The sequence below is a fragment of the Patella vulgata genome, chromosome 7 (genome assembly GCF_932274485.2).
Source record: "Patella vulgata chromosome 7, xgPatVulg1.2, whole genome shotgun sequence".
NCBI classification, from domain to species: Eukaryota; Metazoa; Mollusca; class Gastropoda; family Patellidae; genus Patella; species Patella vulgata.
In genome coordinates, this window is record NC_065885.2 from 22,477,011 (window position 1) to 22,497,502 (window position 20,492).

Below are 20,492 nucleotides of genomic sequence, written 5' to 3' on the forward strand. Positions count from 1 at the left end.
ATCGGGAACATTAATGTGAATTTGACACCTTTGTTTATGAAACAAAGCAGTTCAACCCATGTAAAAAAAAAACCCATCAACTTTATCTATTCGAATAGACCCACTATGGAAATCTTTATGTCATCACATACTAACTGGGCCAGGTCATACAATAACTCAAATTCACAAAAGGTATACTAATATATTCATATATGATTGGGGCGTCTTGCTATGAAAAGACTGTTCTAAAATAGGGATTGAAAATGAACTATACAGTTTAAAAAGGTAAAACACTAAAGACATGTGAAATATTATTAAAAGGGTGCAGTAAATATTGCCATAATTGCTTGAATTACTCTTGCGTTTATCAAACATGTCAGATAAACCTGAAATACGGCTAATCCTTCATAAAAAAAATATGCAGGAAATCATTGGTTATATTTCTGAAATTTACGCAAAATAACGTGTTTCTCGGGATTTTGTTATTGTTACCTAATTTTTTAAAATTATTAATATAACATGCAAGTATCTGCTGTTAACACGTATTTTATGTTAATTTATTTCGAAATGATGTTTATGGAACTTTATCTTACAAAAGTGGCAGAATATGCTTCATCATGAACCCTTATTAACGCAAGTCACTCTGGCATGTTTCCAGTTCAACTTTGAGGGAAGAGTGAATGCATAATTTAGTGACCATCTTCTTTAATATCTTTTTAAAATGAACACTGGGGTATACACTTTAGCGTAAGAGATATAATTGGGATAATTAAAGGGGTATTAGGTAAGATTTAGATAAAGAGCTCACAGTTCTCGTTTTATAGATTGCTTCACTCTGAACCGAGCTATTAAAAATTCAATTTTAGGCTAGCCTCGATCGTCTTTGCTAACGTTAGTACGATAATAAACAGTCTCGATTATCCATTTTTACGTTAACTGATCCATCACAAAATGTGTTCATATCCACTAAATATCGCAGGCTAACGATGGCATCGAGGGTTGATTATGGTCTGGATAAGTTCATTAATGTCCAATTAATAATTTCATGCCTAAAGAAAGACCCGCAATAGGCAGCTTTAACTCTGCATAATGCGTGTTTAAGAATAAAAATGTGAAAATTACTTTCTTCATGCTATGGAAAAAAATATTGCTGCTGAGACCGTTACTTCGTCTAGCGTTATTTATAGTATTGACCTCCAAATACTTTATTATTTACTTGGATTCAAGTATTTCGAGTTATTAGTTTAGTGTAAAAATATAATATAGTCTTGCTTTTATCTTTATCGTTATAGTATATTTTTGACTTCCATTTTGAGTTATATTGTATTTTCAACTTTTTAAATAATTGTTCCACACTGTCGTATCACCAATATCATTATTTATTTTTTATACCTACATTGTACAGTGTATTTCCATTTTCGATATGTACAATATTCTTTTATGCTCTTGTCAGTTCACTAATTCACAATCGGCACGTTGAAATGCACCTTGAATGTGTCATTTCAATTCATATATTCGTCATTGTATAACCAACATACAGGACATTGTATAACCAACATACAGGACAGACTTCTATATGAGACAGAAAATCAATTACTATGGTGTGAAGCAATAAATAACTAGGTTTTAATTAGGTTTCTGGTACATGTTCTTGCTAAATACAGCGAGTTGACTATACGGTGTTAGATAGGGATTCTGTGATACTTTAAAATGAACAAGATAATCTTCCAGTATCTTTTTCTAGTTATACTAATAACCATTGCAATTGCACAGGGTGAGTACATGTTTGTTATAATTTTCACATTTCATATTACCTGGATCAAGCAAAACAACTAATTCTAGTAATCAGAAAATCGATTATTACACAATAAGAAAGTATTGATTTGTAATCAAAGAAAATATTAAATAAGGACGTAATATTTATTTCTATTGCCTAAATATATGTATATAAATGTAACGACATTCATAATTATCTTTCTTTTTTAAGAGAGAGAGAGAGAGAGAGAGAGAGAGAGAGTAACACATGGTTCAACACCAATTTTATTTCAATAATTCTATTGCGTGTAGGGGTCTTTAGCAGTGGGAGGATACCGGAGGACCCGTTATTTTTTGGGTTTTTTTAAGGCAACAAATACACATTAAACACAGCTCATTGTTTAAACCAGTTCGTTATTCCGGTAGAAAGACATGGTGTTAGTATCTATTTCGCAAGACTTTGAAGTTTTATAAACCAATTAGACTAATAAAAACCCACTCCCGCCTTATTCCCCCTAAAAGTACCAATTCTATATCTAGTGAATAACTAACAACAAACTAGTTCGCTGTACGTTATTCGCGAATACCGAACAACAAACTGACTCGTTATTCGTTATTCGTCGTTGTTCGGGTAGAAAGACAGCTTGTCAGAACCTATTTCCGAAGACTTTGATGAGTTATTAACCAATTAGCCCCCCCCCCCAAAAAAAAAGAAAACCAAAACCAAACCACTCCCGACGTATTCCCTATAAAAGTGCCTTTATTATACATTATTACTAATTCCAAAATATCTGGTAAATAATGAACAACAAACTAGCTCGTTGTTCGTTATTTTCTGAATATCGAACAATGTACAACAAACCACAATCTAACTTCACGTCGCTGGATTTGTGAGAGGCAGAATTGTTTGTTTTACCTGAAAACTTACAATGATAAGAATAATGATGTAGTAATATCCACATCTGTATATTTTTTTTCAGTTTCGGGTACTATTGGCTGTCAACAAAATAATGTCCAAATGAATATTACTGGAGAAAAGATGGTCGGTGACGAAATATATGACTTAAAATGCAATGGATTGGGCACATTACAATATAATCTGACTGATAATGGAATTCCAAATAGCGCAGATAGCAAATTCACAATATCTCAAGCGGGTAAAATTTCGCTAGACAAGAAACTCAATTCAGATCTTACATATCGATTCAATGTAAGTTTGACATATTCTTTATTTAAAATGGTAAAATATTATATACCCCCGGGATATGAATACTAACCCTTTTCCATAACCATAACCTTAACCCTAACCTTAGCTGACACCTGTCAATTATTTTGTAATGATAAATATGTAAATCTACTGTGGTGGCAAATCTCGTTCCTGACTTTGAGGGAACCGATAAGCATCTACTTCTGTGTCGTCGTACATTGTAGTCTCTCTTGCCCAACACCATTTCACTTGTACCCGTCCGTCGTCCACAATTCCTTGTTATCATTCGACTGACTTGACATTTATATACATTATGCATGTCCATGCGACAGTTTGGTAATTCTTGTCTACACTTTGGCGGCTAAAGTTATTATCTGATTGACTTCAAAATTATAAGAAACGCCGATAAAACTGAAAATTATTGTGGTCGTGGGCGTGGGTGTATTTTCCATTTTCTTTCAACCTACTTCTACTCTATTTCAGCTGAGTGTTGCAGTTATATCAAATAGTCCTGGAGAACCAGGCGTAACAGTAGAGGTCAATATGCTGTATACTTACAATAATTCGTATGCTCCCGTTATAACCGGATTTGATAACGTTATACGAATTAGTGAAGATACAATATTTGGTACAAGCGTTGGTAACTGTACTCTTACAGACGGAGATTCCGTAAATGGGACATTAGCCGGTGAAACTCGAGTTTACTTCCAGTCTATAAGTGAGTATGAACCGGTTCTCAATATCAATTAAAATGTAAAAGTACATTGTTGAATTCCTCGCAAAATAGGGATTCATATCGTGCACCCTACCTATAGCTCTAAATGGGACGGTGGTGTGGTATATGATTTCATAAGTGCTACGGAGCTAGTACAAGATCATTCCAACTCTTGTTTTAAGGCCTTATGCTGGTCACTGGTGTCGTGCCTAATTGGGGCGTTGCGGGCCCCCGACATTCGATAGTCCGGTACAAGAGAAAAATGTAATGTGGATTCATCGATTCCATGTGGACACGATCGGAACTCTTCATATCAAGCCTAATCACTTCACTTTCCGCTTCTTTTGTTTTTCTTTTTTTCGGCGAGGTGGCGATGTAGGGAGTACGGGGGATAGAGCTTTGTCGATCCAGTACAGCAAACTGGTTATATTGTAGAGGTTCAAATAGGCTATAGTGTACGATTTTCGCTAGTTTGAACTTATTTCAGCTTTTCAATCTGTTGAATGTAATCTCGTTCCTTTATTTCGCAGGCAGACGAGATTCCAAAAGATGGGTAATTGATTCAAACACCTGTGAAATATTTGCGAACACTTTGTTCGATTATGAAAATTTACAATCTTATAAAGTTGGTATCATTGCATATGATCTGGATCCATATGCACCAAGGACAATAACACATACCGTGAGCTTTGCGATTTCCGACGTAAATGATAACTATCCGGTAAGTCCGAGGATCTCTACTTTTAAAATCTATTCAATTTTCTTAAGATGCTTTATGTTATTGAGTGAGGTGAAATATCGATATAGCCTCACAACAGAACCAATTATATATCACAAGTATCCACTAATGACAGCTGTCTTGCCAATTTCCCTAAATTTTCTTGCCCACGGACCCAATAAATAAAACCAATTCATTTCAGGAATGTATAGAATATTACAAACTGGAAGCTATAAGTGAGGATCTAGCAGTAAATTCCCTGATTACCACATTATCGTGCTCGGATAAAGATTCAGGGGAAAATAAACGCTTATTTTATAAATTCTCGGGTAAATATATTCCACCTAGTATTTTGTATAGTTAATGTAATAAATAATATGATACTACTATGCCATTGATTAGTTACCAGAAACTAATAAAGATTTGTTTACGGGATTTATTTTGTGACTACTGGTTAAGATGGGCCATGTTTCATTATGTGGGTAAACTAATAGTATCATAGGTCAATTTTTATATAAATATTCTTTTTTTCTCTTTCTTCTGTATGTTCCTCTTTTTTTCGATTCACGGTTGATTATTTGGTTTATTCCTCTTTTCCCAATTTACAGATAATAATTTTGAAAATACCACAGGCCATTTCACTATAAATCTAAATTTTGGGGAAATACGACTCGACAAAAAAGTGGATTATGAAACGACATCTTTTTATGAAGTCAAGATAGATGTTTATGATGGTGGGATACCTTCTCTTACAACTACTGTTATTATTGGTGTTGTTGTTACTGATATTGATGATAATATACCAGAATGGCCTGAACCGAATATGAAAAGATGTATGTATCCTTGAGACTTGAATTTGTCGTCTAACAGCCTGCACACACAAACGATTATTTGTCACCGCAGCGCGTGCCAATTTCGCACCACAGACGTTTTGTCGTGTACCAGAATGCATTATAAGCCGCCATGCTTATGCCGATGCTTATTTTAGCCATCTCTCGTTCAATTCAACGAGTTGTGGCATCCATAGTAAATTTAGAAATCGTGGATAATTTGTCAGTCTGTAAAGCGAATTATTGAGATAAAATTGAACCACAATTTAATCTCGAAATGACCGGTTTTGTGTCGATTGGACGTTAAACCTCATTTCCCTCCCTCTTCCAGTGTTGGAAAATGGCACGTACATAATTATTGGTATGTGCAGGCCCCGGCTGTTCCATTTTAACCCAATAGAACATAATTCATAAATAATTTGTTTAACTAACAGTTATAATGAATTGTGTGTTGGTACGATAAGAGCCGTTATCGTTTAATTGTTTATTAATTGTTTGATTTTATAAATGTGAATAATACAAATATTTTATAGTAATAATCCAATCTTAGGTGTTTTTGTTGGTAAGCATATTTTGATCAGTGTGATTTAAGCATGATTATATTATATTACCATATATAGTTTATCTGAAAATATATATATTCTTTATATATCACGTATAAAATAATATGTCTTTGTAATCACGTATAAGTAATAATATTTCTTTATAATCACGTATAGTAATATGTAATAATAAGCGCTAATGAGCTTGTAAAATCACGATACTGTATATTATTAGCTATATATAATTTGCATGTTCTAGGATGTATGCACGTTCCAAATATATTTTCTTAATGCACGTAACTAAATTATACTTCTGATTTTCAATCCTAGGTTGGTAAGAAAAGGTGAAATGGTAATACCAATCTTTCTTTTCCAGTTATATTTTATTATACAGCCTTAAATGCAGATCGGGCGTCATCCTTTGATGTTGGCGTACCATTATTGGAGTACATTGAAAAGTGCATCTATATTTTAAGATGTTTAACGGTCTCGGGAAAGACATTGCGTATTATATAGATATACCATATCAATATTACTTAATGTATCCCTCTCGACCATTAAACCACACACGCGACTCAATTACAAAATTTCATTTTATTTATATAGCTGTTAACGAAACAACAAAACTTGATACGCCCGTTTTTACCGTGACAGCAACAGATCGTGATGGGAATAATTCTATAACATATGGGCTTGTCAGGGAACCTGTTCCAAACTGGTTCGATATAGACCCGAAAACAGGTTAGAAATTATATATTGAAAAAGAGTTCTTTATAGAATAAACCATTACATTTAAAAATAACTTGTATAGAATCATTGATTACAAATGGTGCTGTAGAAATGATATGGGGTTTAACGTCCTACTTTTTTGCATCAACCATGCTAATGAAGACGGACAAATACCATATACCATGCAATGTATTTTGCGGGGAATTTAGCCCTTGACCGCGCCTTAATCTTTATTCAATTTCAACTGTCAAGAGTATTAGCTTAAGAAATCAGGCTGGAAAATCCAGAACGTTCTCAGCCAATGACGGTAGCTCTTTGTTATAGTGAGCTAGTGGGTCACTATGGCTCACAGCATGGTATTTGGGGTGTTAATTGGCTCTCAGTTTAACCCTTAAAACTTTATTAATGATCTGTGCAAAAAAAAAGTTATTTTCACCCCAAACTTGACTTGACTATTGCAATATCCCACTTGCTGGCACATTAAGGTATCCCCCCCCCAAAAAAAAACCAGGCATAATCATCACTCCAGCACTGAAAATACTACATTGGTTACATGTCTGGATGCGAGTAAATGAATACTCCGAAGTATCTGTGCGATCTATTATGCACTATCTAGACAGTTACGATCAATTAATCAGAAAAAAATGTGTTTCTCAGCGGAAGTTACATTCTTTTTTTGTGGCCTGTCTTTCCACAGAAGTCCAATACTCAGTTAGTTCAAATTACACTTGAAAACCTATTTGTTTAATTGAATTTTTGTGTAATACACTGGTGTATTATGCGGCATGGGTACATTTTGTGGGGTTTAAAGCTATATAAATGGCCATATAATTATTTTTTTGTAATTTTTGTTATGAAGGTTTTAACATCTAATGCATGTCTAATTACAGGAAAAATCGTTGTTATAAGCGCTATGAACTGGTTAGAAGCCCCGTGGGTGTTGTTGGAGTTATATGCTTATTCTTCTGACATTGATCATAAAAACGTTACAACAGTTAACATTTCCATTATTGACATAAACAATGTTAAGCCCCGGTTCGTTGAGGTAAATATTTTTCTCAGTAGCGTTTTGAGGTAAATATTTTTCTCAGTAGCGTTTTTCCACTTTTTAATTTTTTTTTTTAAATGACTGTGTGTAAAACAACTTAGCTTTACCTGTATCTATGAGTAAACCGACCAATGTGCACCTGTAAATTTAATGACTTAATGTTGATTTCCCATTTTGACAGCTCTTGATTCCTGTAAATATCGTTCAAGACGTATTATATTATGTTCTTTACGATTCCTTTATCTAGTCCGTTTACAGAGGAAACGTCTCTGAGAATGCACAAGTTGATACTACAATATTAGAAGTAAATGCAGCTGACCCCGAAAATGGACTGAATGGAAGAGTAAAATATTTCATAAACTGTAAGTGGTATTTGATTATTTTAAATTCATTTTTTGAAAATAAACCAAAGTCGTAAAGACTTTGTTTTTAATATACCGTAATTCTGTCTAATTTTATTACTTCTTTGGTTAACACGACACTTTTAATCACTTATTGATAACTTATCTGTTCTCTTTGAGTTCTGGATGAGTAGCATGACAATCACAGGAAGTTCAATTAGACTATACCGTAGACTGTATTATATCGTGAATTTTAACATAATTAACAAATAATAAACGAACAATTTTAATGAGACTAGTAATGAAGTATATCAACATCCAATAATGTAATATATTACAGCTGAAGTATTCAAAGTTCACGAAGAATCTGGAATCGTTTCTCTTAAGACAAAGGTCGACTTTGAGAATAAAACAGTTTATTCATTGAGTATAGAAGCAAGAGACATGGGTACAAATCCAGGATCACTCTCCGGTTATGCGTTTGTACTTATAAGTGTGTTACCAGTCAATGAATTCACGCCTAACATAACTGGCCCTCCCGGTAATTTAATAGTTAGAGAAGATACACATCCAGGTATACTGATTATGTTAGTAGCCAATGTTCCATCCGCACTGATTGATTTTTATTCAATGAACAATCATACTGTAACTATAATTGTTATGATATCTTAAAATAAGTCTTTTCTTTTAGTAATTTTCGTATGTTTTCAAGCTTCTTGATTTTTATAATTTTCTGTATACTTATCATTTCTAACAGGTATTGTACTCTTCAATTTTACCGCAACTGATGACGATGCTGGATTTGATGGAGAAGTCACGTTTTCTATAGTTGATCCATTGGAACCATTTACTATTGAACCAAAGACTGGATTACTTCGTGTAGGTAGCAAATTGGATCGTGAAACTATGTCCCGCTGGGATATTGTCGTGAATGTGCGAGACAACTCCGAATCTTTACCAAAAGATGCATCATTTCCGGTAACCATTGTCATAGAAGATGCCAATGACAACAGTCCTATCTGTGAACCTCTTTCACACACCGTTATAACTTTACCTCACGTATTAGGTACAGAGCTTGCTACCATAAATTGTACAGATGCGGATGAAGGATTAAATGCACAACTAAGGTACCTGAAAGAATCAGGGGATCCACGAAATGCCTTTGAAGTCCACGAAACGTCCGGGATTATCAGGCTTATTGATTACCCTACAGAAACTGAATACACATTAACCCTCAAAATCGAGGATATGGGAAATCGGACGCGTGACGTGATGATTATGTATAACATTATTGCAGAACTTCAATTCAATTTTACAAATCTTCCAGCAACCGTAAATATCACTGAAAATACTGTTTTAGCATATGAACTGTATGATGCTGATGCTTGCTGTGTTTTTGGCTTCACAGAATACACATTAGTTTCAGGCAACGAGAAGAACCATGTATTCCTAGATTCGTCATCTGGAAAGCTAATTTTAATGAACAGCTATGATCGCGAAAAAGAGGACATTTTCATTTATGAAATTAAAGCCGTTTCGATTGACACCAATTCATCAACAGTGGGCTTCCTCACGATACATGTGATCGATTCGAATGATATTACCCCCAAATTTAACACAGGCTTCCAATATATATCTCTGTCGGAAACGTTTAATGTCGGTGGAGAAATATTAAACGCCACCGCTATAGACGAAGATCTTGACGAAAACGGGCAAATTGTGTACAGTATCAATCCGAGTTCGAACATAGGATCTGTCTTTAAAATAGACGAATCTGGGACTCTAACACTGAATTCATCTCTTAATGCCGAAAAAACAACCCACTATTCATTGGAAATTATTGCAACGGATAAAGGATCCACGGCACGAAGTGGGAGTACAACTATTGTTATTCGGGTAATAGATGTTAATGAATTTAAACCCCAGATACTCAATATCAAGGATGGTCTTGTATTTGCTAATGTATCAGAGGATGAAGCATTGAATGCTTCTATATTTACCATCCGAGCTGTAGATGAAGATGTTGATACCATTTTTAAGTACACAATCTACGACGGAAATGAAGACGAACGCTTTGTGATAGATGGTAGCAGTGGAGATATATATCTAGTAAAATTATTGGATAGGGAAATGGTTGACCAATACAATTTAACAATAGGCGTTTCAACAAAGGAGGGTGACAACGTTTCGGCTGTGGTGGTTATTGATGTTTTGGACGTAAATGACCAAGACCCAAAGTTTTACCTTGATTTGTATCCGTTGGAAGTAAGTCACGAAGATCCCGTTGGAACGTTTATTACAAATTTTTCCATTTCGGATGCCGATATTGGTACAAATAAAGAAATAGTCTCACTAGAAATCATTTCTGGGGATAATAATAACCATTTTATGACTGTGGGTACTACTGGGATACAAACTAATACACTTATCAACTACTACAACACTAAGCTGTATTCACTGAAATTGAAAGCAACCGATGGTGGAAACCCTTCAAGGTCTGGTTTCACTCAAGTTGTTATTAATGTTCTTCCTAAATTCAAGCCACCCAAATTCAACTATTCTGCCTACTCAGTATCTATAAGAGAGGACACGTCCCCAGCAAAAGCCATATTTGACGTGGATGCGACTTCGAATGGTGGAATCGAAGGGGATGTTGGTAATTTGGAATATAGTATACGTAATGGTAATACTGGCAACAAGTTTTACATTTCAGAGTTTAACGGCACCATCTATTTAGCGGCAGAACTGGATTTTGAAAGCCAAAACCAGTATATAATTCTAATTGATGCACAGAGTAGAGAAAACCCAGTTCTTTCAGCAAGTACAACACTTACTATTGATATAGTAAATTTTAATGAACATATACCAAGTTTCAGTAAGGTGTTCTATAGTTTCCATGCAACTGAAAATTTGACGATTTCCTCAGAAGTAGGCAGAGTGAATGCAACTGATTTGGATGGAGAACCATTTGGAAGTATCACCTATAGATTAGGAAATGCAATCGGTGCTACTGACTTTACAATTGATACTGACGGTATAATAACAGTCCGTGAACGATTGGATTATCTGAGGCAAAGTGTTTACAACATACCCATCATTGCTGATGATGGAATTCTCCAAGGTGAAGCACTTGCTGTTATCTCTGTTGATGATGTAAATAATAACGCACCCACCTTCAACCCAAGTAAGTATACGACTGCATAAATTCACATATTGTATTCTATTAAAAAAAAATAATAATTAATATATATCATTCTATTCTTTCTTGTATTCTTTATAACCATTTTTTATGCTGCTTATGAAAACAAATAACGGAGCAGCATGACAAAATGAGAAATTTTAGCTATTAGCGATTGCTAATAACATTTCCCTTGACATTCCGGCATAACTAAGATATAAAAGTTTGAGTTTGTTTTGGTCGGGCATTAAATTTCTACAACTTTATTATGGTAAGCTGATTAAAAAAGAAAGCTCGGCATCTGCCATTATTCCTATTGATTTTTGGTGGACTGTTATTAAGTAATGAATGCTAACAATATGTAACAATTTGTTTGTTGTTACAGGTAATGTCACTGTTAGAGTTTTGGAGAGCATGCCTAAAGAACTTGTATTTTATACGGCAAAGGCAACAGATTTGGATCCAGGAATTAACGGGCAAATAGAGTACAGACTCTTATCATCAGACGCAAAATTCAATTTAAATGTTTCTGGGGCCTTAGCGTTCAATACAGCACTTGATCGTGAGGTCGAGGACAGCTACGACCTTGTTATCATAGCTGTGGATAATGCTACAACCTCTGCATTGACAGGGACTTTATCTTTGACCGTTAATGTCATCGATGTTAATGACCAAACTCCAAGTCTTTCCAACCAATTATCAGAAGTGATAGTAAATCGTGGTGATGCTCCAGGTACTACTGTCCTGACTGTTACAGCAACTGATAATGATATTGGAGAAAATGCCGCTATCGAATATGAAATCACAGATGGTAATACCGACGACTTGTTCCTAGTTGGAGTTTCAACTGGGGAGATTATAACTTCGTCGAGTCTTTCTGCAGCAAATAATGAATACACATTGGTAATAACTGCCAAAGACAAAGGTATTCCTTCGCTATCGGTAACGATGACTTTAAGTGTTCAGATTGAGCCACCTATTATAACTGGTTCCGGTGAACAGACCATGACAATCTTAGAAAATCGCCGCACTAATTCAGAAGTTGGTATAGTTAAACTAAAAACGGGTCATTCTCCCACGTCTTTTATAACGTTCAGCATCAGTGGGGGTAACATTGGTAATACCTTCCAAGTAGATGAAAAGAGTGGAATGATTTCCAATCTGGAAATTTTAGACAGAGAAAAATATCCTAAATATAACTTGAAGATTGATATATCTGATAATAATAATATCTCGTACACTAAGCAAGTAACAATAGATGTTCTAGATGAAAATGATAACACTCCTAAAATAACAACTTTAGATACCGATATTACTGTAGTTGAGAATACTCCTGCTGGCCAAATTGTAACCAGATTCACTGTCACGGATGACGATATTGGAAATAATGGTGAAGTAGATTTGAAGATAGCAGATACTGCTAATGCCATTGCTAAAAAACATTTTGAAATCAGTGGGGTCTTTCTGAAAATAAAGGAACCTCTAGATTACGAAGCCACAAAATTCGTACCTATAAACATAGAGGCTGTAGATCGTGGGAATGTAAGTAAAACTAGTTCTATCCAAGTAACAGTTACTATTATAGATGTTCAAGACAGTGGTGGGTCTACTATACCTTCGCAAGGGGAAGCGCCATCTGTGTATCTGACAACCGAGACTTCATCTAGTGCCTCTGTCGGTGAATTCGTCATAACGTTGACTGCACAGAATCTGAAGCTGGACGTGACCTCTGGGCCATTAACCTTTCTGAGTGTGAATGAGGAAGACATTTTCACCATAGATACAACTGGGACCGTTACAGTTAAAACTGCGGAACTGTTAAAACCCGAAGAGGTCTATTTTTTCTGGTTTTTGGCTTCTGCTGACAACGCCACTGATATGCTTGGTTTACTCCGAATTGACACTTTCAATCCAGATCTTCATCTAGTATCCCTGGAATCTGCATCTGAATACTCAGAGTTAAAACCATATAAGTAAGTCATATTTTCATCTCATCTCTAGTATGCGCCTTACGTTATGCTTTCCTTTGAATCTAATACCGCGTTGCATGTAAGTATATACATCTATAAATCATAGCTGATATTATGTACTTGGACATATTTTAGGGAAGAATTCCTAAACAGCTTACAAAAGTTCTACCCACTACCAGATGTGGTAAAAATATGGAAAATCCAGGAGTATGGAACATCATCAAGGCGCAGATTATTAGACGTTTTAAGGTATGATTTTTTTTAAGATACAATAAAATCAAGTAAAAAAACTAATCTACAGAATTTATTAAAAAATACTTATGGACACTGTAAACATTTCAAAACATTCACGTTTTACAGATCTCAGACATTGGTCTATGTAATTGAAGCTCCTGTGCCGAATGATATAGCGGACTTCAAAATAAAGAAAGTATTCAAAACCTCTAGAGATTTAGAAATCGTAAGTAATCAATTTTCGCCTCTATTTCTAATTGTTCATGAGTAACGCCAATATCTAATTCTACATTTATCATCTTTTCAGACATTACGAGAGAATCCTGACCAAGATATACCTGATCCAAAACTAGCCACCACTAATTATCTAATTCAGTCTGTAAATGCCTACAAAAAACCGGAATCATCTGACTCCACAGAGGCTTTTACATCATCTTTAGAGGGTTACGTGTTTTTTGCCCTTCTGGCACTATTATTAATAATCCTCCTTATTATTTTGCTAATTTTTTGTATCTACAAAAAGAAAAAACGACAACAGAAAAGGTAACTTAATTTGCTTACAAGATAAGATAATGCTTCTTTCTAGTATTTAAACATCTACGATATAGTGGCTTGATATTTGGACAGTTTGCGAAGTGATTTCAGTTGGTAAATCGGTAAATGATCCATATATTTTTTGTTATTTGTTTGTGTCGGACAAGAAAATTGAGCACTCGCATAGTTTTGATTAATACCTGATCCACTCAACATCCATCGGAGAGGGGTTTAATATAGGCTATGTCTGTTCCCCAATACCTATTCAGATATAAAAAAAAACAGTGTATAAGAGATATGTGTAAAGAAACCATTTTAATCGATATTTTTGAAAATTATAATAATTTAGTATGACTACATATTAGTTCTTCAGTTATTTTACTCTCGATATATCAATAAAGATGAAATCACTTTTTTGTTTTACGTAACAGATTAAACGAATCTACACAGAGCTTAGTATCTCAAGGTAAGATTAAATTATTTTGTGTTCTTAACACTGTCGATGGAAGGAAAGGGCCATAGGCGATAAACTTTCCCAAAATACTGTAGTTTATATGCATTTTGATTGTGTTACTTAAATCATAATTTTCTGAAGGCTGCATAATACATCAAATTTCCCTAAGTCCTGGGTGTATCCGAATAAAAAGCTAATGAGTATTTTTATTTTATAAAGATGGTGATAATTTGCTTGTTTCCTTCATTTGATTTCAGAAGAAACGGAAAGGCCGAGCAAGATAGATGCTACCAAATTCCCGGTAAGACATTGGATATTTCTGCAGTTTCTCTTATTCTTATCGATTTGTGATCATTTTACAATCTACACGTATCATAACGATGTTAACTTCCAAATAACTAATTAGAAAACGTATAATATATTTACATAGCAACAGTTTTCAAAAGAAATTAAGATTGTAGATTTCCAAACAAAAACATTTATCCAGGACATCTAATCTCCATTATTAGTGATAAGATTGGGTAATATGAAACTTGAATATATTCGACTTACTGTGAATTTCAGAAGAGGTCTAGTAAAAAGAAATTCACTGGCGCAACAGATGTTGATCTTGCCTCTGTACCACCAACTAATAAAACGACCAGACGACAATCTCAATTTCAAGATAATCTGTTGATGCCCGATTTCGATGGAGACACGGGTGGTGGTAAGTTGAATTCCCAGACGTCAGTTATGCATCTGGTTTCCCGTTTTCATAGAACCTATTTTACAACAGTCATTAATTTATCACTTTGCTTCACTTTTTTTAGGAATACGGATGCTAATGAAGAGATTTATACAGTTCGACTGTTCACTATTGATAGCACTCGTTGATTTGTAGTTTGTCTTTGTTGTTTACATGTTTTTGCGCCGTTGTACTGGCACCACCTGGGGTCCAGTCGCTCCTCGCGTTCTGTTCTCTCTTCTTGATGGGAGTTCGTGTGTGACCGCAAACATTTTATTTTTATGTCTAATGAGCTCTATTAAATATTGCATTGTATGTTACATAGAGAATTTCCTACTCGTCTTTTTTCATATCAAAAGATATCAAAACAAGTCCATAAAATAAAAAAAGAGGCTTTACCGATTTGTTTTTATTACTTTATCGACGAGTGTGGATATTTTTTTGATATCAAAAAAGACGACTAGGAGATTTTATTTATCACCCAACACTTTCTTACGCGCATAAATAAGTAAATATAATTCTTTGCTATAGAGGCGGGGGTTTTGGACTAACATATGGTTCAAATTCATTTTAATAATTCGCTTGCGCGTAGGGGTCCTTAGCAGTGGGGGGGAAACCTGAGGACCCGGAGAAAACCCACGAGGTTGAACAGGCGACCCTACTCCTTGTCACGTACAACCGGGAAATCGAAACCACGCCAGTTCACTCAATGACAGACCTTGTGATACAGCGCGCAAGCGCACCCATTCTCACCCCCCCCCCCCTATACATGTATTGACCCGGTGTTTCATTTAAGGTTATAGGGAGCATTATAATTGTTTATGGTAATTGAGAACTTTTCTTCGACAATTTTACTGGATCCAAAAAGTAGTTCCATTTGAATAAAAAAAAAGTAGTCCCTTTTTAATTGACCAATCAAATTCATGTAAAGCGATATAGCCCAGTATTATGAAAGTTATCACACAAGCGATATCTTCCGTAGAATGTGTTATTGGGTGATAAAGATGCCTACCATTTTACATGCAAAAATCCAAGGCTAAGAACACTTCTTTTATAACTAAACTGTGCAGAAGCAAACTGCGAAATATTTTTAAATTTTATCGTCAAAATTTAAGAACAATTTCTGTTGATTTAACAGATATATATTTGACCAATAACTATACATATTTTCTTAAAGTTTTATCTTATTCCATACGTTTGTTATGAAATGTATTATTGGCATATTTAGCATCTACAAGTGGGAAAAATCTACAATCTCGGTTTTCACCAATGATGCCTCCAGTTCAGGAACCATCATTAGAATCAAATATGGAATCACACAACCAGCAAAGACTGAAGCCAATAGACAAAAGGGCTATTTTGGTATCCCAACCGATACCGGAGAGGCAAGCAAGCACCATAGATCATAATGAAATAGACAATGGTACTGGTACTGGTATGAGTAGTAGCAACTCACCTGTCATTGCTAGGAGATTAGATGTTCCACAAATACAACGTGGTCATAAATATGATGCTTTTGGTTACGATACAGGTAAATACATTTGATCTGACCTTATGTTATACATTGACTATTGTCCCACTCAAGGAAGGATACGGTTATGCGTTCATGCCATTTGTCACAAGTCACTGTTGATGACATTTTATCCCCTAACGAGTTCAGATTCTGCTGATCATGTTTTCCTTATTTTTGCATTGAACTTCCTATTTTGTTTGTTGTTGGGATCGCTTGTGTCGTATCTTTGTTCTTCTACAGACTGTAAGTAATAAACTGTCCACAGACGTATATTTAATAATACTTCGTTTTCTTTTGGTTCCTACTTTATCATACCGTGGTAATTATTGTATCCATTGCCTAGTGGTGGGGTCGAAAACTATATATACCGTTCGTGGATTTTGTATAAGTAGCCCACGTTGTTATCCCATGTCGTTGATCTGAGTTCTGCTCTTTAGTCAAAAAGATCAAAACTGATCAAATAAATACGACATAACAATAACACTCCGATTAAATCACAAGTCCTATTTCGTTTTGTTTTTTTTATACTTCAAAATTTCATTTTACTTGTATATTCCCTACACCAGGTAGTGAAGGCCAGTATAAATAAAATCAGATTGACGACATCATACAACTTTAATTTGATAATAACATTTTTATTTTACAGATACACATCAGCGCTATGCTTACAATACACGAACAGGCAGTACATTATGGGTGGAGAGAAGCAATAACCCGGAATCTGACCGATCTGTACTTGGTGGAAAGAAGAAGAAAAAGGCCACACCCAAACTGGTTGTCAGTGAAGCGAAAAGTGAATTCTTTCCCAACCTGAATATGAATCGGTCAATTAAAATCGTTTCTTCTGAAACTAACAATTAGACATTTATAGTTGGGCAATGATTTTCAGAAATACCACAAATTCAATTTATTCAGCCTAGGCAGGATACATACAGTAATATTCATAGGCAAAATTGAATAACAGCAAATAAAATTAAAGAATGTTTTGGGGTTTTTTTTGTTTGTTTTTTTGATACTTTCCGTAATTTCGTTTGAATATATTTCTTGGCGATTAAACATGACTGTGTAACTTCTTGACAAAATGTGAACACCTAAAGCACTGACACAAGGCTCTATACCAGTTAAACTTAAATATCCATTCAGGAAAGTTTATTGAGATATATATAATTTGTCCGTGACTACTATTATCGCAGACCTTTTTTAATGACACTTTTCTGGTTTTTTACTAGGACTATTTATTTTACGATTTTAAAGTTGGCGGGTTCTCTTTCCCATTTACAACGTCCACTCTTTATTAAGTTGAATTTGCCTTTTATTTCATTCAATAATGTATTAGTCCTTTGTCTTTGATTATCTCTTAAGATGTGTTACTGTTATTTTTATTGAGCTACACATTTTTGTATATATTTATTTTACAGATGTCCATGCGTTCGTGTTACCACTCTTTTATATATCTCGCTAATTGTTATACTGTTATTTTGCAGTTCATATGAAATATTAGTATAAATAACAGACATTATAGTATATGAAGTATATATGACTATATTTCATTGTTTTCTCGGGTTCATATAGTATGCTGTCATTATTAAGAAACAATGATTGTTATCTCTTTCTTTTCTGGTCATTGTGTTTCAAGATTATTGCTTTAAAACATTGAAAGGTCACACATTGTTTATATAAGTAATAAGTTGGGAATCCAATATAAACAATATATATATATATGATATATATGATAATACCCTCTGCGTTAGTGGGTAATCATTTTTTTATAAACAATTATTGAATTTTGATTCAAATAATCTGAATAATGCACAAGAAAAACACATACATCAAATGTAGCATTGTTATAGACACGCAATATTCTTTTTTATTAATGATTTATTGGTTTATAGGTTGTGGGACAATTTCGCTTGTACTATATTTATTAAATTGATAATGTAAGATTTTTCAAGTATGACAATAAACATATATTTTAATCTCTAGTTTGGAAATTATTGATTGGCTTATAATTATGTCGAAATGACATTATGGCCTATGTCTTGTAATAATTCTCCCCGCACTCCTCGCCAATTTACCTCTCCGATGTTCTTCTTATTCGGAAAGAACGTATCAAAGTAACTTAAAGTGTGTCAGATTGGTTATCATTTAATTAAGAAGAAAATGAAAACATCAACTTGGATTCAATCGATTAGTCGATTATAAACAGACCCATTAATTACATTTCCCGAAAGAAAAAGATGGTGGGAGGCTTGTTTGCATATGTGGCAGCATGGATAAATAGAATATTTTTTATAAATACTGAACGGAATGGAACCATTCATGGACTAATACTCATATTAAAGATTCAATTCAAATGATCAAACGCAGAGACGAAAATCTGAATGTAATTCATCCGCTGAACGGTTTACTCAAGTTTTCTTATCCTCCCGAACTTTATGAAGAATACCCTTGTAGATATATTTTTCCTTTTATTGACTTTACACTACAAACTAGCAACAATACAACATAAATATATAGATTTGGTGAAGGCTATATGGCCGTGACTATCGGTCAATTCAATCAGAAGCAATGAAGTAGAACTCACTGATATAAAACCAAATCCACCAGTTGTCGAAAACAAATAATAATGGATAACAATAATGTTGTTTTCTTTTGGTGATTGATACATGTTATTTACCGGCGATGATGTCAAATATGAATTGATTTTCATCAGTGGTTTAAGCGAAAATGAACAGAATATTTCTGGCGGTGGTTTTGATGCGAATTGGTACTCCAGGTAAGAACACCAAAAATTCTTAAATCATTCACAAATTTAATCTAATAACCACACTAATAGTATAAGCGTAACGGAGAGTTTTAAATGTCTGTTGTTTGATTACTTATATTGACTGAGTTGGAAACTTAAAGGGGGATTGCTACATGGTTCCACACTTTGTAGTGTTTTGTTTTTTGTGGTAACAAACGAACTGACCCGAGGAAAAAAGTTATCTTGGATTTAGTCTCCTAATGATATTTTGCATTATGATACAATCCTTCACTGTTATCGTCGTAAATAACACTTGAATCACAATCACTTGTCGCGTTCCATCAAACCAGGGATGATTTTACCAAAAAAACAACACAGTCGTGAATTATAAAACACGAAGGAAAGATAAAGACTATTTAATAGTGTAGAAACCTTACAAGTATGCTCTCGTATATGTTTTTTTTTTATTTTATAAACATAGAATCAGAAACGGATTAAAGGAACGTGGGTCCTCGCAAATAAATTTAAATAATTATACATATATAAGCTGCTTTAGAACTATAACTAAGAACTGAAGTTCACATAGAAGTTACATATTCACAATTTTAAAAGCAGAAACAGATTGGAGATTTCAAAGGCCTCCTCCGGTCCTTCGGGGGGGGGGGAGATATTTAACGTCCAGTCGACAATAACTAGCTCATTTCGGGAAAACATATGGTTGTATAACAATAGTCGTCGCTGTGGTAGGAAGCATCGGGGCACTGATAACAATAGTCGTAGCTGTGGTAGCAAGCAGCGAGGCACTGATAATCCCACGAGGATGGATATATGGGACGGCACAGGTGACTCAATGACAGATCATTGGACCACCCTATTAAGTGAAGGTTGTTTACTAGGACCGGTAACCTGCTTTTTATTCAAATTCAAGAAATAATTTTGATTTCCACCTTTTATAACTACTAAATACAAAATATGATGATTTCAATCCCTAGGAATGTGTAATAATGAACTCAAGGCTAATCCCTTATTCCTCTTCATTGACTACCTCGGACAGAAGGTCTAATAAAGGCGTCAATATAGTCGTCATTAACCCAACCAAACTTCACCCACACATATTTTTAATCTTTTGATATTCATTTATGTAATATCCTTTTTTTTTTAAGACAAACGAATATTTCTAAAGCAAAAACAAATCAAATAGACGTTGTCTGTCTTGTTTAGAAATATTTCTATCCATATCGCTTTCTATCGTGATTTTGCTTTCTTTTTTTTTCT

At 34.4% G+C, this 20,492-nt stretch overlaps 1 protein-coding gene across 1 annotated transcript; it reads left to right on the forward strand.

The window, feature by feature from the left end:
* The first annotated feature begins 1,543 nt into the window (after nucleotides 1-1,543).
* Nucleotides 1,544-18,447, forward strand: LOC126826786 (protocadherin Fat 4). The gene is made up of 20 exons (XM_050555862.2): nucleotides 1,544-1,753; nucleotides 2,715-2,944; nucleotides 3,425-3,659; nucleotides 4,187-4,377; nucleotides 4,577-4,703; nucleotides 4,983-5,207; nucleotides 6,353-6,487; nucleotides 7,366-7,520; nucleotides 7,771-7,885; nucleotides 8,205-8,438; nucleotides 8,622-11,048; nucleotides 11,428-13,015; nucleotides 13,148-13,261; nucleotides 13,373-13,472; nucleotides 13,554-13,789; nucleotides 14,212-14,246; nucleotides 14,492-14,535; nucleotides 14,799-14,940; nucleotides 16,187-16,489; nucleotides 17,118-18,447. Exons 1-20 carry the CDS (start codon nucleotides 1,690-1,692, stop codon nucleotides 17,330-17,332), a joined length of 6,915 nt encoding a protein of 2,304 aa, XP_050411819.1. The 5' UTR covers nucleotides 1,544-1,689; the 3' UTR covers nucleotides 17,333-18,447.
* Nucleotides 18,448-20,492: the final 2,045 nt, after the last annotated feature.

Excerpts from the sequence above, each read along its gene's own strand:
- LOC126826786 (XM_050555862.2), top strand. The coding sequence starts at position 1,690 with ATGAACAAGATAATCTTCCAGTATCTTTTTCTAGTTATACTAATAACC. Across the intron at positions 7,521-7,770 it reads TTAAGCCCCGGTTCGTTGAG|TCCGTTTACAGAGGAAACGT; the intron begins GTAAATATTTTT and ends TCCTTTATCTAG. Across the intron at positions 8,439-8,621 it reads TAGAGAAGATACACATCCAG|GTATTGTACTCTTCAATTTT; the intron begins GTATACTGATTA and ends CATTTCTAACAG.